The sequence below is a fragment of the Lonchura striata genome, chromosome 26 (assembly GCF_050655825.1).
Source record: "Lonchura striata isolate lonStrDom1 chromosome 26, ASM5065582v1, whole genome shotgun sequence".
NCBI classification, from domain to species: domain Eukaryota; kingdom Metazoa; phylum Chordata; class Aves; order Passeriformes; family Estrildidae; genus Lonchura; species Lonchura striata.
In genome coordinates, this window is record NC_140728.1 from 1,832,274 (window position 1) to 1,849,770 (window position 17,497).

At 56.4% G+C, this 17,497-nt stretch overlaps 1 protein-coding gene across 4 annotated transcripts in view; it reads left to right on the forward strand.

Annotated features, from left to right (window-relative positions):
• PLXNA2 (plexin A2) overlaps positions 1–17,497 on the forward strand; it is a 141,926-nt gene that overhangs the window by 78,482 nt on the left and 45,947 nt on the right. For all 4 annotated transcript variants that reach the window (XM_021536033.4, XM_021536032.4, XM_085561080.1 and 1 more), the window contains exons 5-10: positions 2–102; positions 3,261–3,384; positions 4,268–4,421; positions 5,604–5,700; positions 8,207–8,321; positions 15,414–15,614. In XM_021536033.4, the coding sequence (XP_021391708.1) occupies positions 2–102; positions 3,261–3,384; positions 4,268–4,421; positions 5,604–5,700; positions 8,207–8,321; positions 15,414–15,614 (792 nt within the window). The remainder of the gene's footprint in view (position 1; positions 103–3,260; positions 3,385–4,267; positions 4,422–5,603; positions 5,701–8,206; positions 8,322–15,413; positions 15,615–17,497) is intronic.

The window sequence follows — 17,497 nt, forward strand, 5'->3', positions numbered from 1 at the left end:
GGTGTCCCGGGTGCCCGTGGAGTCCTGTGAGCAGTACACGACCTGCCAGGAGTGCCTGAGCTCGGGGGACCCCCACTGCGGCTGGTGCTCCCTGCACCACATGTAAGTGTGGCCTTGGCCATTCCTTGGTGACAAAAGCAGCTCCCGGAGCTTCCCGGAGCCTCCCACACAAAGCAAAGAGAGTCAGGCTGGAGCTCCTCAAGTCCATTTTTCTCCCCTTTGGACATTCCCTGGGAGGAATGTCAGGGGAGATCCCTGAGCTCCCGAGGAGAGGTGAAGGGAAATCAACTCGTCACATCCCAGGGTGATGTGGACACGATGGAAAACCAGGATTTGAACTGGTGGCAAGGGAGGCCTGCTGGTCTGCACATCCCTCCTGGTGTTTTCACCCTCCTGCTCTTTGCCCAGGTGCAAATCCCAAATAATGTGGAATTTTTAACGGCAGATATGACCCTGTGAGCGGGGCTTTGCTCGCAGCGAGGTTTCAGCAGCAGAGCAGAGCACGGAGCCCCTTTAAAGCCCCAAAAGGGAGATTTCAACCCCGCCAGGGCAGCTCAGGGGATCCCGGCTCCGGCTGCTCCGGGGGGATCCGGCAGCAGGGCCGGGAGCTGCCACAAAGGGCTGAGGGTGCTTTTCTGCAGGGCAGCTCCAGGAAAGCCTCTCTGCATTCAGGAGGTGTCCGTGCCCTTCCTTCCTCCGGCCTGCCATAAAAACCAGCACTTCCTAGGGCGGAAGGAGCCCACCGGGCAGCGAGCTCGGGGAGGAGGCTGCAGCAGGAACAGAAATGCCCCCGGCGCCATGCCAGCTCTCTGAGCAGCCCCTTGGTGCACGGGGATGGGGAGGCAGCGCTCAGGGACCCGGCTTGGCCCCTTGCCTGGGGAGCAGGTGCTGCAGGGAGCTGCAGGCTCCTCCACAAACCCGGCCTGGATCCGGGGCTGCGGGGCACAGCAGCTCCCCGCCGCGGGTCGGGGTCCTGGCCACCTCGGGGAGGGGCAGGAGAAGCAGCTCAGCTGCCCCTGAGCATCCCACAGGCTCCTCTCGGGGGGTGCTGGGGGTACCAGCAGAGCTCGGAGCATCCCGCAGCACTCTGGGCATCCTTTGGGGTCGTTTGGCTTTTTTCCTTTCCGAGCGAGCCTGTCCAGCCGTACAGCTGAGCCACCCTTCGTGCAGTCCTGTCCCAAAGGCTTCCTCTGTCAGAAGGGAATTATTTCCACCCCCTGTCAGAAGGGAATTATTTCCACCCCCTGTCAGAAGGGAATTATTTCCACCCCCTGTCAGAAGGGAATTATTTCCATCCCGGGGGCAGCAGGGCGGGCAGGGGGTGCTGCAGCAGGAGCTGCACTGGGGCTGTCTGGTGCTGCCCCTGCAGCAGCTCCTCTGCGAGGATCAGCCAGCACTTCCCCCATGCTAATGAGCTGAGCCTTCACAAGCCACCTGGGAGGCAGGTAAAGGTTGTTATCTTCATTTTGCAGAGACAAAACCCTCGATGACAAGAGGAGAGAAAAGTGTCATTTCCTCTGCCCTTTTGGCCGTGACATTTCAGCATCAACCTATTCCCAACAAGGGCTCTTCCCCATGGGATTTCTCAGCTCTCTCTTCAAGCATCTGCACTTTGGAGCAGTGATCATTTTTTAGCTTTATTTTTTTTTTTTTAATTGTAAATAATTGAGTTTATCTTGCTGTTCCTCGAAGCCCCTGTCAGCTTTGTGTGGAGGCCCCAAGTGCTGGAGTGTTTGGGTTTAATTTGTCACCTCTTCCCTTTCATTCTCACCCGTTCCTGCTTCCAGCTGCTCCCTGGAAGGGTGCTGGGTCAGGGGGTGATGCTCACACGGTGTCGAAAGGCTGAGGGTGGAGCAGGAGGTGATTTGTTCACCCTCTGCATGGACAGAAGGATCCTTTGCTCCTCGGGAGCCATCAGAGGCCTCCAGGGGATTGTTACAGGATCTCTCCAGCCCAGTGGGATGCGAAGCCTGCAAGACTTCCCCGTGCTGCTCTCTGCAAGTGTCTTATTGTCTCCAGGCCTATTTATCTCTGTTGGGGCTGTGGCCATAAATAGGATGATAAAAAAGAGCCATTCCAGCGAGTCAATGAGATAAAGGCTCCAGTCAAGAGCTCACTTTAAGGCTATCTCAGAGATTCACTTAAACCTCGATATTTCTTCCTTTGGCACCATTCATATTTCGCTCCTTTATGCTCCAAAGGAAAAGGTACAAAAGGGAGAGGGTGAGGAGAGCAGCCCCAGCGTTTGTTGGGGATCATGGGGGTGGTTTGGAAAGGGAGGGTGGAAACTTCACTTACCTCCATCTAAAGCAAACCCCCACTGTTCCACAGAATCCCACAATGCTGGGCTTCAAAGGGACCTTAAGGGCGAATTTGTCATCTGCACCCATGGAGGGGAGGCTGGAAAGAAAGGATTTTCCCCAGATGACAGAAAGCAGGAAATCCTGCAGGGATGCCAGCCTGGTCTGCAGCACGGACGTCCTCCCGTGGCTCCCAGTGGGTGCCTGCTGGAAGCAGCTGGATTTGCCCCTGCTCCAGGGACACCTGCAGTAAAAGCAGGGCTGAGGAGCCGTGCTGGAGCACGTGGAGTGCTCAGCCCCAGCCACCCTGGCAGGCTCGGAGGCTCCATCCCTGCTGCTGGGAGCTGCCAAGCACTGCTGGCAGCAGCTGGAAGCTCCCACCCCTGGCTGGGTGTCACCCCCAGCTCCAGCAGGAGATGATTAGTGAGCTGTGTGCTTTTAATTAGGACCGAGGCATCATCCTGTCCCTGCCTGTTGCTGCTTTCTGCTGTAGTGGGTGTGCAGATGAGCCCATGGCTCACCCCGCACCCCCGGCACCCCCAGCACTGGGGATGAGCAGCTCTGGATGCTGTCCCGCTGCAGGAGTCACTCACGGGATACTCAGGCGTTGTGGTTTTGCTGAACACGGAATATTTTTGGTCCTAACCTGGTGCCCAACACCTGCTCCCTACCTGGGGCATCACCATGTCCTGCTGTGGAGCATCTCCCCAGGGGTTTGGGGTGTGTTCTGTGCCCTGGGGGGTGTGTTCTGTGCCCTGGGGGTGTTTTCAGTGATCTGGGAGGTGTTTTCAGTGATCTGGGAGGTGTTTTCAGTGCTCTGGGTGTGCTTTTGATGCTCTGGGGGGTATTTTCAGTGCTCTGGGGGATGTTTTCAGTGCTCTGGGGGTGTTTTTGGTCCTCTGGGGGGTGTTTTCAGTGCTCCGGGGCTGTTTTCCGTGCTCTCAGTGCTCCTGTTGCCAGGTGCTCCCCGAGGGATCGCTGTGAGCGGGCAGAGGAGCCGTTCCGCTTCGCAGGGAGCATCGGGCAGTGCCTGAGCGTGGCCGTGCAGCCCAGCAGCATCTCCGTGTCCGAGCACAGCCTCCTGGTGAGCGGGGACAGGACAGGGACAGGACAGGGACAGGGACAGGGACAGGGACAGGGGCAGGGCACAGGGGACAGGGGACAGGGGCAGGGGCAGGGACAGGGGACAGGGGACAGCCACCTCCAGCAGGGACCACTCCACGCTCCAGCCTTTCCCCCTTCCCTCTGGCACAAATGTTTTCTCACGCAGTCACGCTCGCAGAGGGATGGGGGAGGCAAGGGGTCACCCGAGCCGGGGGAGAGGATGGAGGGGGGTGGCAGAAACAAATTCCCCTTCCCCTGGTGCCTCAGCTCACATTTCCCTGTCTCTGGAGCTGGTGAAAGGCAAGGCTTTGTTTCCCAAGCAGCTCCTCTGTGAGCTGTGCTCAGGCCTGGCTCTCCGAAGCTTCCCAGCTGTCGCTGCCAGAGCCCCCCACGCCCCCGTGGCAGCTGCTGCCCCCAGCCCCCCGTGTAAAAATGCTGTGGGGACAGGGGGGTCAGCCCTCCAGGCCCTGCTTTGCCATGGGGACACTCCCCAGCCATGCTGGGGACACTGGGGACTCTGTCCTGGTGTCCCCCATCGGTGCAGGGGACAGGGGTGGTTTGACCTCAGAGGTTTGGGGATGGTCACTGCAGCTCTCAGGGTCCTGGCACAGGCACTGAGGGTGGCAAAGCTTCTGCACAGCAGCCAGGGGACAAAAATCTGCCATTGCCACCCCAAGGTGGGTTTGTATCCACAAAGAACATCCTTGCCTTCCTTTTTCCTCCTCCCTTCCCCATGGAAAGGCAGCTGGGTGATTTGAGGGGGTAATTTTGAAGGGGAAAAGAGCCAGGAGTGGGAATTGGAGGCGACTGGGGCTGCCCTGCCTGCTCACAGCTCTGCTTTGCTCCCTGGTGCCCTGCTGCAGCTCAGCCTGCGGGTGAGTGATGCCCCAGACCTGAGTGCCGGTGTCAGCTGCCTCTTCGGGAACCTGAGCGAGGTGGAGGGGCAGGTGTCGGGCAGCCAGGTGCTCTGCGTGTCCCCAGCAGCCAAGGATGTCCCTGCCATCCCCGAGGATCAGGGTAAGTGATGGATCCTGGGCAGTGCCACGGTGGCAGACAGCGCCGGGCAGCTCTGGGACTATCGGCTGAGCCGAGCCTTTGGGGCTGTGCCAGAGAAATTCAGAGCCATTGAACCCAGGGAGCTTCATGCCCAGGAAATGCATCCCACGCAGGGCAGGACAGGCTGGCAGCAGCAGCAGGGAGTGTTGCCCTGTCCTCACTCCCTCCCTGTGCTGCCAGACAGCTCCCAGGGCAGCACAGGAGCCGTCTGTCCCCTCCAGGGTGGCTCAGGGCTGGCCAGGAGCTCTCAGCCCTGCCAGGCTGGGTGAATTGGGAAGCAGAGATGTCCCCTGGGCCTGGCTCAGCACCCACGAGTAGGTGGCTGCAGTTTCTCTGTTTCGGTGCCCATCCTTGGGTTGGCTCCTCATTAATGTCACCACTGTCATATTTTCTCTTCCTGTAACTGAAGCACCGCTGGCTCGGAGCTCATTTTCCCCTTGGCATCCTTCCAGGTGTCCACAGTGCCTCCCTGGTGATGCCTTTGTGGTTCTGAGGCATTTTATGGAGCTGAGCCTTGGGGAACACTGCAGGGAGCAGAGCCCCGTGGCAGCAGGGCCAGGACAGGCTGCCCAGAGCAGCCCCAAAAGAACAATCTGCTCGTAATTACCCCAGAGCTCAGGCTCCCAGAGAGCTGCACTGCTTTTCACCTGCTTCCAGCAGTGGCTCCTGCTCTAGGAGATAACTCTGGGAGACGATGCCCAGAGAAGCTGTGGAGCCCAGTCCCTGGAAGTGCTCAGGGATGGGGTTGGATGGGGTTTGGAGCGATCTGGGATGGTGGAAGGTGTCCCAGCCCATGGCAGGGGGTGGCACTGGGTCTGTGAGGATCCCTTCCAACCCAACCCTTCCGTGATTCCAGGATTCTGGTCCTGGGCTGTCTCTCAGAACCTTTTACACTGGACAGTGAATGAGGGAACAGGGTGACGGTCCAAAAGGCAGCTTCACCCCTCATCTCTGCTGCATTTTGCCACCAGGGCTGGTTTTTGGAGGCTTTGCTGGACAGAGGCACCCGGGGGGCTGCAGGGCAGTGGGAGGTGACACCCCGAGGTGCCCCAGCAGCGGGGGCTCCGCGGTGGGCAGTGGAACCCCCGGCCCTGCTGCTCCCCCCGGCCCCGGCGGCAGCGACGGGCTCTGCTCTGTCCCCAGACTGGTTCGGTGTCGTGCTCCAGCTGAGGTCCCGGGAGACGGGCAGGACCTTCGTCAGCACCGAGTTCAAGTTCTACAACTGCAGCGCCCACCAGCTGTGAGTGCCCCTTCCCGACCCCGGCACAGCCGGAATCCAGCCCGAAAGATGTGGGGAGCTGCACCGGCCGGGGGTGGCTCGGTACCGGGGGTGGTACCGGGGGTGGCTCGGTACCGGGGGTGGTACCGGGGGTGGTACCGGGGGTGGCTCGGTACCGGGGATGGCTCGGTACCAGGGGTGGTATCGGGGGTGGCTCGGTACCAGAGGGTGGCTCGGTACCGGGGGTGGCTCGGTACCGGGGGTGGCTCGGTACCAGGGGTGGTACCGGGGGTGGCTCGGTACCGGGGGTGGCTCGGTACCAGAGGGTGGCTCGGTACCGGGGGTGGCTCGGTACCAGGGGTGGTACCGGGGGTGGCTCGGTGCCGGGGGTGGCTCGGTACTAGGGGTGGCTCGGTTCCAGAGGGTGGCTCGGTACCGGGGGTGGCTCGGTTCCAGAGGGTGGCTCGGTGCCGGGGGTGGCTCGGTGCCGGGGGTGGTACCGGGGGTGGCTCGGTTCCAGAGGGTGGCTCGGTACCGGGGATGGCTCGGTACCGGGGGTGGCTCGGTGCCGGGGGTGGCTCGGTACCGGGGGTGGCTCGGTTCCAGAGGGTGGCTCGGTACCGGGGATGGCTCGGTACCGGGGGTGGCTCGGTACTAGGGGTGGCTCGGTTCCAGAGGGTGGCTCGGTACCGGGGGTGGCTCGGTACCGGGGGTGGCTCGGTACCAGGGGTGGTACCGGGGGTGGTACCGGGGGTGGCTCGGTGCCGGGGGTGGTTGGGTACCGGGCATAGCCCCGGGCTCCGCGGGGCTCCGGGCCGGGCGGAGCTGGAGCCCCGGAGGAGGCGGAGGAGCGAGCCGGGAACAACCTCAACCTGCGGCTGCCCCCAAGCTGCGCGATCCCGCAACTGAGCGCGGCTGGAGCCGGGAGGGACGGGAACGGGATGGGGATGGGGTTGGGCAGAGGAACGGGATGGGGATGGGATAGGATTGGGAGGGGAATGGAATGGGAATGGGGATAGGAATGGGGATGGGGATGGGATGGGACTGGGGATGGAATGGGATTGGGGATGGGCTTGGATGGGAATGGGATTTGGATGGGAACAGGAATGGGAACGGGAATGGGGATGGGATGGGGATGGAGATGGGGGATGGGAATGGGATGGGGATGGGGATGGGGATGGGAATGGGATGGGATTGGGGATGGGGACGGAAACAGGATGGGAATGGGGATAGGATTGGATGGGATTAGGGATGGCGATGGGGATGGGGATGAAAACAGGATGGGAACGGGAATGGGGATGGGATTGGGGATGGGATGGGAATGGGATGCCAAACTAGACCAAACCAAACCACTGGCCTGGGTGGCCAGGGAGCTCCTCCTCCCCCAGAGGAGAAACTGGGAGTTCCCCAGCCCCTGCTGGGAATGCTGGAGGCCAGGCCAGGTGAGGTGAGGTGCTGCAGACCCAAAGAGGGGCAGAAATGGGTCAGACAAATGAGTAACTGAACAAGCTCGCAGCAGTGGGTGCTCCCCCCTGGATTTGCCTGTGCATGATTGGAATAAGCTCCCCTGGCTACCGAGGTCACCAGGAATGTCAGAGGCAGAGCAGAACTGAGTCAGTGGAGCTGCTCTGGTGGCAGCAGCTCACCCACTGCCCTGCTCCTGTGCCCAGCTGGCACAGACTGCCCTGCCTGCAGAGCTGCTCTGCTCCTCTTCCAGGGCTCCACGCCTCGGGCCACGCTGCCACTTCCCTGGTGGCATTTGTCTGCCTGCCTGGCCTTGCTCCAGCACGTCCCGGGCACTTCCCTCTCCAGGCAGCACCACGGTGCCCTGAGCCAGGCTACGGCACGGGGCTGAATCCACGGGCACAGCTGATCCTTGTGCCACCAAGAGCTGCCACGTGGCAGCCGGGGTGGCCTCGGAGATGGAGGAGGTGGCAACTGCCAGGATCAGCAGCTGTCACAGCTCCTGCATCTCTGTGGCAGCAGCGAGAGGGGAACAAAACCCACCCAGCCACTCTGCTGGCAGCTGGGTCCCCTGGGGCTGAAAAGGGTCTGTGTTCTTTCAAAAACATTTCATAAACAGTTATTTTTTTTCCCTGTCATGAATCAAAAGCACTTGCTGCACCCTCTGCACTCCAAGGCCAGGCAGAAGTGCTGCTGTTGACTTGAAGCATTCCTGACTTGCAGAACAACTGATCCCATTTTTGCCAGGCTTGCCTTCTTTTCTAAAAGTAAAGCCCAAGCCTGGTGCCTGTGCAACACCCTGCTCTGTTTTACACCAACCCAACGACGTGCAATAAAATCCCAGCTTGCATTTTGCTCTGGAATAACATGTGAGCCTGCCCCAGCTCTGTCTTTTGAGCGTCTGTGTTTTCCCAAACCTGTTTCTTGGTTTTTTTGTTCTATCCAAACCACCCTCCCCCACAGCAATGATTTTCCCAGGAAGGCTGGATTTCTGGCAAGGCCTGGAGGTGACTGCAGCCCTGGCCAGGTGCTGAGCCCTGTGCTGACCCCTCCTTTCCCCCAGGTGCCTGTCCTGTGTGAACAGCGCCTTCCGCTGCCACTGGTGCAAGTACCGGAACCTCTGCACCCACGACCCCACCACCTGCTCCTTCCAGGAGGGAAGGATCAACGTCTCCGAGGTACCACGCTGGGATTTTTCCTTTGCTCTTCCATGCCACAAGCAGCACGACCATGTTCCTGTGAGGTCTGTGGGTCTCTCTGGTGTCCGGGAGTGCGGATGCAGCTTCAAAGCAGGGAAGTGCTGCTGTCACTGAAGTGCTGCCCTGATCTGAGCACCAGGGCTGAGCCTTCCCCTGCTGGGTGGGAGTGCCCAGCTTCATTAATGACAATAATTGGGGTGCTGCTTCCCCCCAGGGCTCCCAGAGCCTCCTCAGACCCAGCAGCTTTCAGCAGCTCTGCGGGCAGCCCCAGCTCCAGGGCTTTGCTCTGCCTGGGCTGGCCGGTGCCTGGCACTGCCAGGGCTGGGATTTGTGGCAGAGCCTGAGTGTGGCTGATGGAGGAGGGAATTACCAAAGGCACAGCCCCGGGTTTGGAAAAGGGAGCTGATCTGGGTTCCAGGCATGCACCCGGAGCCGTCGTTCTTAGCAGCTCATAAAAGGTGTGGGGCTCCCATCCAAAAATGCTTTTAACACTTGGAAAGGCACAGCCCGTGCAGGCTCTGCCAGCTCTCCTGTGTGTCCCAGGGCTGAGGGATCCATGGAGGAAAGGGCTTTGTTAGCACAAATTGAACATTTATAACACCAGGAGCCCTTGCTCTGGGGTTTCTGCCCTCCTTGTCCTACCTGCTTCCTCTTCATGGGCTCCTGATGCTGGCAGGCTCCTGGTCTTTGCCCCTCTCTGCTCCTGCAAACAGCTTTGTAGCACCTGAAATGAGTGCAGGTCCTAAAGCTGCGAGGGGAAAATGGTTTAAAAGATGCTCTGGAAATCCTGAGAGTCCTGGAAAGTGGGAAAGGCAGCAGTGAGGACGTCTACAAATAAGAGAAAGAAAAGGAGAGGAAGGTGTGCCAGTCTCCAGACAAATCCTTGTCAGTGAGTGATGGGCACTGAGGAAAACAGAAGAGATCAGTCTGTGGTGTAAACCCTGAGCTGTCAAAAAGGAGTGACTGAAGGTTTAGCCAGGTTGCTGCTAAACCAGGAGTAAACTCCCCTCTGGGAGTTTACTCTCCTGGCTACAATGCTGCCAGGAGATCCAGAGGGAAAGGAGAGAGTCACTTCTGAGCTGCCTGTGCAAGGACCTGGCTGGGAATCTGCAAATGCAAGGATGGGCAGTGTGCCTGGGATGGGAATGGATGCCCAAAGAGAAGCATCCAGCCCAGGAACAAACCAAAAGCTTTCTCCATCCAGTTCAAAGTCAAGAAACTTCCTTTTTGCATATCAAGAGAAAGCAAAACCCTTTGCTTCTCCTCTTGAGTGATGGGGGTGGGTTCTCCTTCACACTCCAAGCATCCCTGTCCTCCTAGGCTGCACAGCTGGAGTTCAGGGCTGGGGACCCAGAGATCTCAGAAGTGTCTGACAAGTCTCTGCCAAAGCAGGACAATCCCATTATCTCTGTTGTGCTCCTGGGAGCACCCAGGACTTGCCTGGGATCACACAGAGGGAGCGAGTGGAGCAGTTGGTGTTCCTGGAAGTTCCTGCTGGGATCACAGGGCTGTGTGTCTCCAAAGAACTTCTTCTGTCATCTTCATCTTGCAGAGGTTGTTTCTTTCCAGGGATGTTTTGGGATCTCCCACCCTCCTGGTGATTAGCTTTGATAAGGGCTGATGATAATGATACGAGTGCTCTCTATCATTTCTTCCCCAGACCTCTGAGCACGGGCAAAACCACCCCAAATAAATGTGTGTGCTTGTTTAGGAGCCATGAATTTCCTCTTCACACACAGCACGGTGATAATGCCTTTGCTATGGGCCCTTCACCAACAGAAATTAGTGAATGCCTCATGAAGAGTTTCCTCTCCTAAACCAACTCAGATCGTTATGCCACGGCCTGATCTATCAGGGAATTGTTTGTGCCCAGCCTGGCTGCCTCCCCAGCAGAGCCAGTGGTGTTTGGAGCGGGTGATCTCCGTGTCTGTGCCCTACTTTCAGTCCCCTGTGCCTCTCCTTACGTAAGGTTTACACACGTGTTCACACGGGCCTGCAAATTTGCTCACATCTTTATCTTTAATTCAAGGGAAAATATCTTGAATATTCCCTTTTACTCCTGGCCCATCAGAACTGGCGTCCCAGTGGGATTGGATGTGTAACGAGCTCCCTTTGATGCTCCCAGGAGTTGTCTGTCTGGAGGAGGAAGAGCTCAAAGCCTCAGCCACTTCACCAGGAGATGGGGGAGAGAAATTCCTTCTTCATGAGCTGTGCTCTTGTTCCTTGGAGCTTCTGCCCCCACTGACAGGGCTGGGTGCTGCCTGCCCTGGAAATACAGAGAGCTTTCCTCACCCCTCCAGCTGCCCTGCCCACAGGAATTGTTTGCTCACATCCAAGGGCAGAGCTCAGGGACAGATGTGGGGAGCAGAGGAAGCCCCAGAGGTGTGTGGGTGCTTTAGGAAAAGTGGCCCACATTGTTTGGGGTCACCGGTCAATGAATACAGATATTTAACAGCCTTTACAGCAGAGGGATCCTGCAGGACAGAGCTGGCTGCTCCTGGTACCCTCCTTCTCGTGGGAATTTCTGAGATGGGGGAACCCAACTCCTCTGAGCTCTCCATTTCCAGGTAGACAATTCTTTAGGAGTTAATAATTAGAGAAGCAATTCTTTTCCCATCCTTTTCCTGGTCAGAGTCTTCACTGTCAGCAGAAAGTGCCTGCTCAGACCTTGCTCCCACTAAATCAGGATTTCTCCAAGAGATTCTCATGGAGCACTGATTGTCCCACCTCCCAAAACCACAGACCAAGGCAGTGATACCATTTTGATGCTCCTGATGTGGTTTGGTTGTGTGTGTGTGAGGTTTGATGATGTCTCTCTCTAAATGTCTGAAGCGTCCAGACGAGGAGGAATGTGGATTCATAAACATCCTTCCACCCCATCCCAGAGGAGAGCTAGGACCAAAGAAATCCTCTTAGCTCCCCAGAATGTCAGAGCCCGTCTCTCTTTGATGTCCAGCGTGTGCTGATAATGCCATTTCCACTGGGGGAACAGATCTGGGGACAGAGAGTTTCAGATCCGGGGATTTCAGTGCTCCTTTGAATTCCCACTGATTTTATGGCAACGCCCTCGCCCCTGGCTGTGCCCTTGGGTGCCGAGTGCTGCTTGATGTGCCTTGAAGGAAAGAAAACACAACCAGAAGCTGCCAATCCCCAGGGCAGCAGAGCCGAGATGAGCCGGAGGTGCCTCAGAGCCCATCAGAGGCCACCAAAGCCAGCCAAGGGCTTTGCAGGGTCACACCTGATTTTGGGGAGATGCCTTGGCCTGAGATAGGAACTCAAAGCTCTGTTTCAGCAAAACTCCCTCAGCTCGAGCTGTGGCAGTGCTTTTATCACCCGTGCCATGGGTGGGAAGGAGCCGGCTGGGGAAGGGCTGTGGAGCACAGGGAGATGCTCCTGCCTGAACCCGTCCCGTGCCAAGGGCTGTTTACAGGAGGGAGAGGCTCCCTCCGTGGCTGGAAATATCCCCAAATATCCCCCTGCCTCCCAAATTGATGGAGCAGGCCCAGGTTATGGCACGTGCCCGCAGCTCAGGGCTAATGGTGTGGGGAAGGAATTTACCAGGCTGGGCTCCAGCCGCCTTCCTTTCATCTCTGGTTTCCAAGGAACAGGGTCTGCTCTCCTTTCCAGTGGCATAAATGAAGGATAATGTGTTTCCATGAGTGACAGGGACTGTAATTTATATCATTGGAACACGGCTGTGAACAGGGGGTTTACATTCACGTGCCAGATCGGGTTATGTTTATAACTCTAAAATACTGTGCAGCGAGTTAACATTTGTGGGGAGTTTGCGGGGGATTTTTGAAGATGAAAAGTACAAAAACAGTCTATTTAGCCATTTGGGCTAAATCCCGTAGTCAGAAGAATTGCCTGCCATTTCTAGGCAATTTTTTTTTCCCAAATAAGAGCAAGGAGGTTTGACCTACTAAAACTGCTCGGTTAAACACAAATAATAACCATGGGTGCTCTGTTCTGCTCCAGAGACAGCTGCAGAACGCGGGTCTTTAAGGTATTTATAGACCTTGGAGTCTTTGAGGCTAAAAAGTGTTGGAGAAGCATAAAATGTCTTTGTAAATTGTGTGTGCTGATACTTCACAGGCAGAATATTCCCCGAGAGTCTGTGCCACTCCACATCGGAGCCTTGTCTTCCTGCAGCAGATCTGATCCGTGTTTATTCTGGCTCGGGGAAGTCAAGGAGGATAATGAGAGGATTCTGCCTGTTTGTTTAGCGAGAGGAGGCAATAATGGCCTTTCTAACTCGCTGCAGGATTTACCTCTCATGAATTAAAAAACAAAGCAAACTGATTATGGAACAAGTTGTGTATTCCACCGCCTTTATTCGGTGTTTTCTCCCGAAGCACCCAGGCTGAGCTGACACAGCAGGGACACGGGGACCTTGGCCAGGGCCACACAGGAGCAGGAGCAGGGCTGGTGCTGCCAGCCCCTTCCCCATGAACTGGGAAATTCCTGTCAGGGGAATCCGCATGGATAGAGACCCTGCTCAGCACCTGAACAAAATAATTTCCATGAATGCTGGCTTTCCCTCCGGGGAGCAGCTGGGAGAGGTGGTGGAGGGACAAAGTGCCCTGCCAGGCTCTTCTGCAGCAGCCGTGGGAGATCCAAAACTCCACTCAGGGTCTGTGGGAAGGGGCTGAGTGCAGGGATGTGGCAGTGCAGGGATTTGGGGTGAAGGGATGTGGCAGTGCAGGGATTTGGGTACAGGGACAGGGGTTTTCAGGGGTTTGGGGTGAAGGGATGTGGCTGTGCAGGGGTTTGGGTACACAGACATGGGTTTTCAGCAATTTGGGGTGAAGGGACATGGCTGTCGAGGGATTTGGGTACAGGGCCAGGGGTTTTCAGGGATTTGGGGTGCATGGATGTGGCGGTGCAGGAATTTGGGTACAGGGACATCGATTTTCAGGGATTTGGGGTGCAGGGACATGAGCTTGAAAGGACTTGGGGTGCAGAGATGTGGCTGTGTAGGGATTTGGGTACAGGGATATGGATTTTCAGAGATTTGGGGTTCAGGGATGTGGCTGTGCAGAGATTTGAGGTGCCCATCACTGAGGCAGCAATTTAAAAAACAAATTGGAAAAAGAAAAGCCCTGAAAGCTGAGCAATGAGGCTGGAAATGGCTCACAGGACGTGCAGGGTCCGAGCTGACCCGAGCCCGGCCCAGCCCCAGCAGCTCCACTCGCTCAGCTGAGCAATTCAGCAGCCACTGCCCGCAGCAGGGTGGCTGCCCACGAGCAGGGGGGTTCTCTGGAGTCTGGCATCTTCCTACGGATCTCTCCATCCCCAAATGTGGATCCCTTGTTAGTGTGATCACTGCAGCTGTCAGCCAGCACGGAGGGGCCGCCTCGCTTCTGCTCAGGCTGCGCCTGCCTCGCTTGCCACAATCCCAATGTGACATTTGCCTTCTGCTGGAACCAAAGGAATGAAAATAAATTTAAAAGTAAAAATTCTATTTTGCTCCACTCGTCTCTAATGATGGCAGAACCATTTCTGCTGCCAGCGTTTTGAGCACCGGGAGCAGATGTGGGGATGGGAGTCCTCTCCCACTCCCTTCCCAGGGAAGGCAGGAGCTTTTCCTTAGCAGTCGCCTCACGGAGCTGGCCAGGAAGGATAATGGTCCATAACATATTCATTATTTTCAGGACTGTGCACTGGAGCTCTCCCACTGGTGATGCAAGCGGAGATTTTTTGTTTCCAGCAGTGACAGGGTGAAGGATTCTGCAGCTCCAGGTTGCTTTTCCTTCCAGCCCAGGGGCATTCCAGGGGCTGGGCCCCTCTCCCTCACTCGTCTCCTGCTGCTCTCCACGGGACTTTGAGGTGCAGTGCAAACCTTCCATGCAGGCAGGTGTGGAGTGGAAGGTGGCACAGGTGCTTCAGGAGAGGAAGGAATGTGCAGAGTCAGCCTGGAGGAGCTGGATGGGAAATGCTGAGAATCCAGGGAGTTTGCTGGTGATGAGCTGGGTTGCGTCCATGGAGCCAGGGTCAGTGGGAAGCAGGGAATGCCATTCCCTTCCAGCCTGTGAACCCACTCCACTGCAGGAAAGGGCCTCCCTTCCCTCCCCAGCGCAGCTGATGGAGTTTGAAGTCACTCTTGGCTGTTAATCCGTGAAAGTCCCCGTTAGAAATAAAATAAAATATATATACGGAAAAGTGCCACTAAAAAGGTTTACGAGGCTGCAGTTTAAGTTAGAGGCTCCTCTAGAGCACAGCATCTGTTTCTCATTTACAGCTCGCTGCAGCCAGTGCTCAAACAACTTCCCGTGGCCCTGGCTGGGAGCTGAGGGGAAGCCTGCCCTGGGGAGGGGGGATTTGCCCCTGGACACGCTGTCCCAGCAGGATCCTGGGCAGGATGGTGCCTGCCATGGCCAGCAGCAGGATTTCCTTTCATCCCCAGGCTGGAGGGCAAAGGGCTTGGGATGCCAGCCTGGGATTTGGAGAGGGAACAGAGACAGACGTGTTTGTTCTAAACTCCTGCTTTAGCCTGGGATTAATCATTCCGTGTCAGGTGCTTACAGGTACTTAGGTACCTTGTTCCATGAGATCAAAGCAAATTAGAGCTGAGCAGAATGTAAATACAGCTGATGGTCAGAGCCTTTGTCTCATGCTGTTGCAGTCCCTGGTGTAGAAATTGAAGAAAAATCGTATTTCCCAGTGTGTTGTGCAGAGATAATGTTTGGGATGCTGAGATCTCACAGGAGGGATGGCACACAGTTACCAGGAGCTGATAAGTCATTTTTTTGTGGTCTGTCTCAGGGTTTCATTTAGACATTTGGTTTGTGCTTGGGCGAACTGGAGATCTGTGCAGCAGTGTTTCACAGAATCACAAGTGGTTTGGATGGGAAGGTGGCATGGCTTTGTTTGCATCTCTGGGGGCCTGAGACAGTGAGGTGTCCTTGTTTCCCAAACGTGGGAAATGGGACCAAAACGGGAGAACAGCAGCTCTCAGTGTGTGTGGAGTTGCACGCTGAAGAACTGCGGGGTTACAAATAGATCAAAACCACAAAAGCTGAACTCCTAAGGCACCACCACCACCTCCCACCTTCTCCCCTTGCCTCCCAGGACTGCCCCCAGCTCTTCCCCACGGAGGAGATCCTGATCCCGGTGGGAGAGGTGAAGCCCATCACGCTGAAGGCCAGGAACCTGCCGCAGCCCCAGTCGGGCCAGAGGGGCTACGAGTGCGTGCTCAGCATCCAGGGCATCGTGCACAGGGTGCCCGCCCTGCGCTTCAACAGCTCCAGCGTGCAGTGCCAGAACAGCTCGGTGAGCAGGGCTGGGGGGCTGGGACATCCCTCTGACCCCCAGTCCCAGCTGGGACATCCCTCTGACCCCCAGTCCCAGCTGGGACAGTGCCTGCTGTCCTTGGCTGGGGGCTGCACAAGGCACCAGCGGGACGGGGCTGCTGAGGAACGCGTCTCCAGTCTCGAGCTGTTTCTTTTTTAGCATCTCATTCCATGGTTATGACAATGGGAAGATGCCAGCAGCTCACATCTCAGGCAGCAGACTAAGAACTCAATGTTACAACTTTAAAAGCTTTTTGGCCAATCACACAAAGCAAAAGCATATTGACAGTAGTTCTATCCAGCCAGTATAAGCACACATACCTTTGGTTAAAACAATGCTTGTTAATTTTCAATACAATGCCTGCTTGTAAGCCTTAAGATACAATGCACAGAGCTCCATTATTAAGCTTAAAACTTCCCAGTATCTCACCATATATACTTCTCTGCAACTTAGGGAGTTATTCTGCCCAAGCATTCATACACAGACATTTGTTCTATTTGTCATTTCTTTCTACTTCTTGTATAATTTTTCTGCTGACAAATCTCATAGCTACTGCTTAGCTCTAAATCACCATCCTGCTGTCTCTGAGGCCTGCCTTGTGCAACATGCCCAAACCCCTCTGATTTTAGGGAATCCCACACCCGGGGGAGGAGATGCCCTGGCTGCCGTGGGGGGTCAGCCTGGGGAGGGGAGGAGGAGGAGGAGGGAATGCAGGAGGTGTTAGGGCAGGCTAATTCACAGCAGGGAGATAAGCAGAATCACAGACCCCTTATCGGGGAGCTGTCAGATCCCAGGTCACGGTGGCTGCATGAGCAGAGCAGTGGGGAAGGAGGGGGAGAGGGAAACTGCCAGGGGAGAGAGCAGAGCAGGGCTGGGGAGGGGAATCCACGGGTGATGCTGCCCGGGAGCAGGGCACGGTGATCCCCATTTCCACAGGACGGGGCTCAGCCTCGCCGTGGGCACCCCAAAGTCACCCTGGTGGGTGCCTTGGGGTGCCAAAACACAAATGGCAAACGCAGGCACCCCCATCCTGATCCACGGCCCAAATTTGTGTCTCCTGTGTCCCTTCACAGCTGGGGAACAAGCAGGGACCTTCCTCTGCTCACCGTGTGCTCGGAAAGGGCCCTGGGCAAAAAGGGCACAGTCAGTTTGTTTTAGGCAGCAGAACAGGGTCCACTTGAATATTCAGTGCAGATGGTCTTAAATTGTTAATGAAGTTTTGAATTTTTAAAAGTTTTACTGGATATTTATACATCGCTGGCCATCTTTGGGCCTTGCAGCTTGGTGGATAATAAATGTATTAATAGAATATAGTACTTTTCCTATCCAGAGTGATTTATAAGCATTAGAGAAGCACTTTTATTGCTGTTGGGCTGACAGGAAGTGGTAGGGGGAGGGTGTGAGGGCCATTCTGGACTCACAGCTTCTTGAAAAAAGCTTAGAAAAACCCAGGCAGGGTGAACCAGTACAGTCAAACGTGAGTTAAAACTGCACAGCTCCTGCCCAGGGACAGGAGAGCAGCCTGCCCTGCTTTATCCACCACTCCTTCATCCCGGAGAGGATGGCAATGCTCACTCACCTCTTGAAGTCATTTTAGCAGCTCTTGGTTGACCTAAAGAGAGCACCAGAGTGAGGCCTGGCCAGTGCTGGGTGTGATAATGGGAATGTCAGCATTCACTGGGAATTCAGCTGAAGCATCCAGCCTCACTCAGCCATAAAAAGGGGAATAATTCAAGCCAGTTCTATCCCGGAGCAGGCTGAGATGGAGGCTGGGGCTCTGCACCATCTCTTTTTGCTCAGCTGTTTCCTGTTCCACCTGCAAAGCTCTGCAGTGGGGTTTGGAGCTCCCAGTCACACTGGGG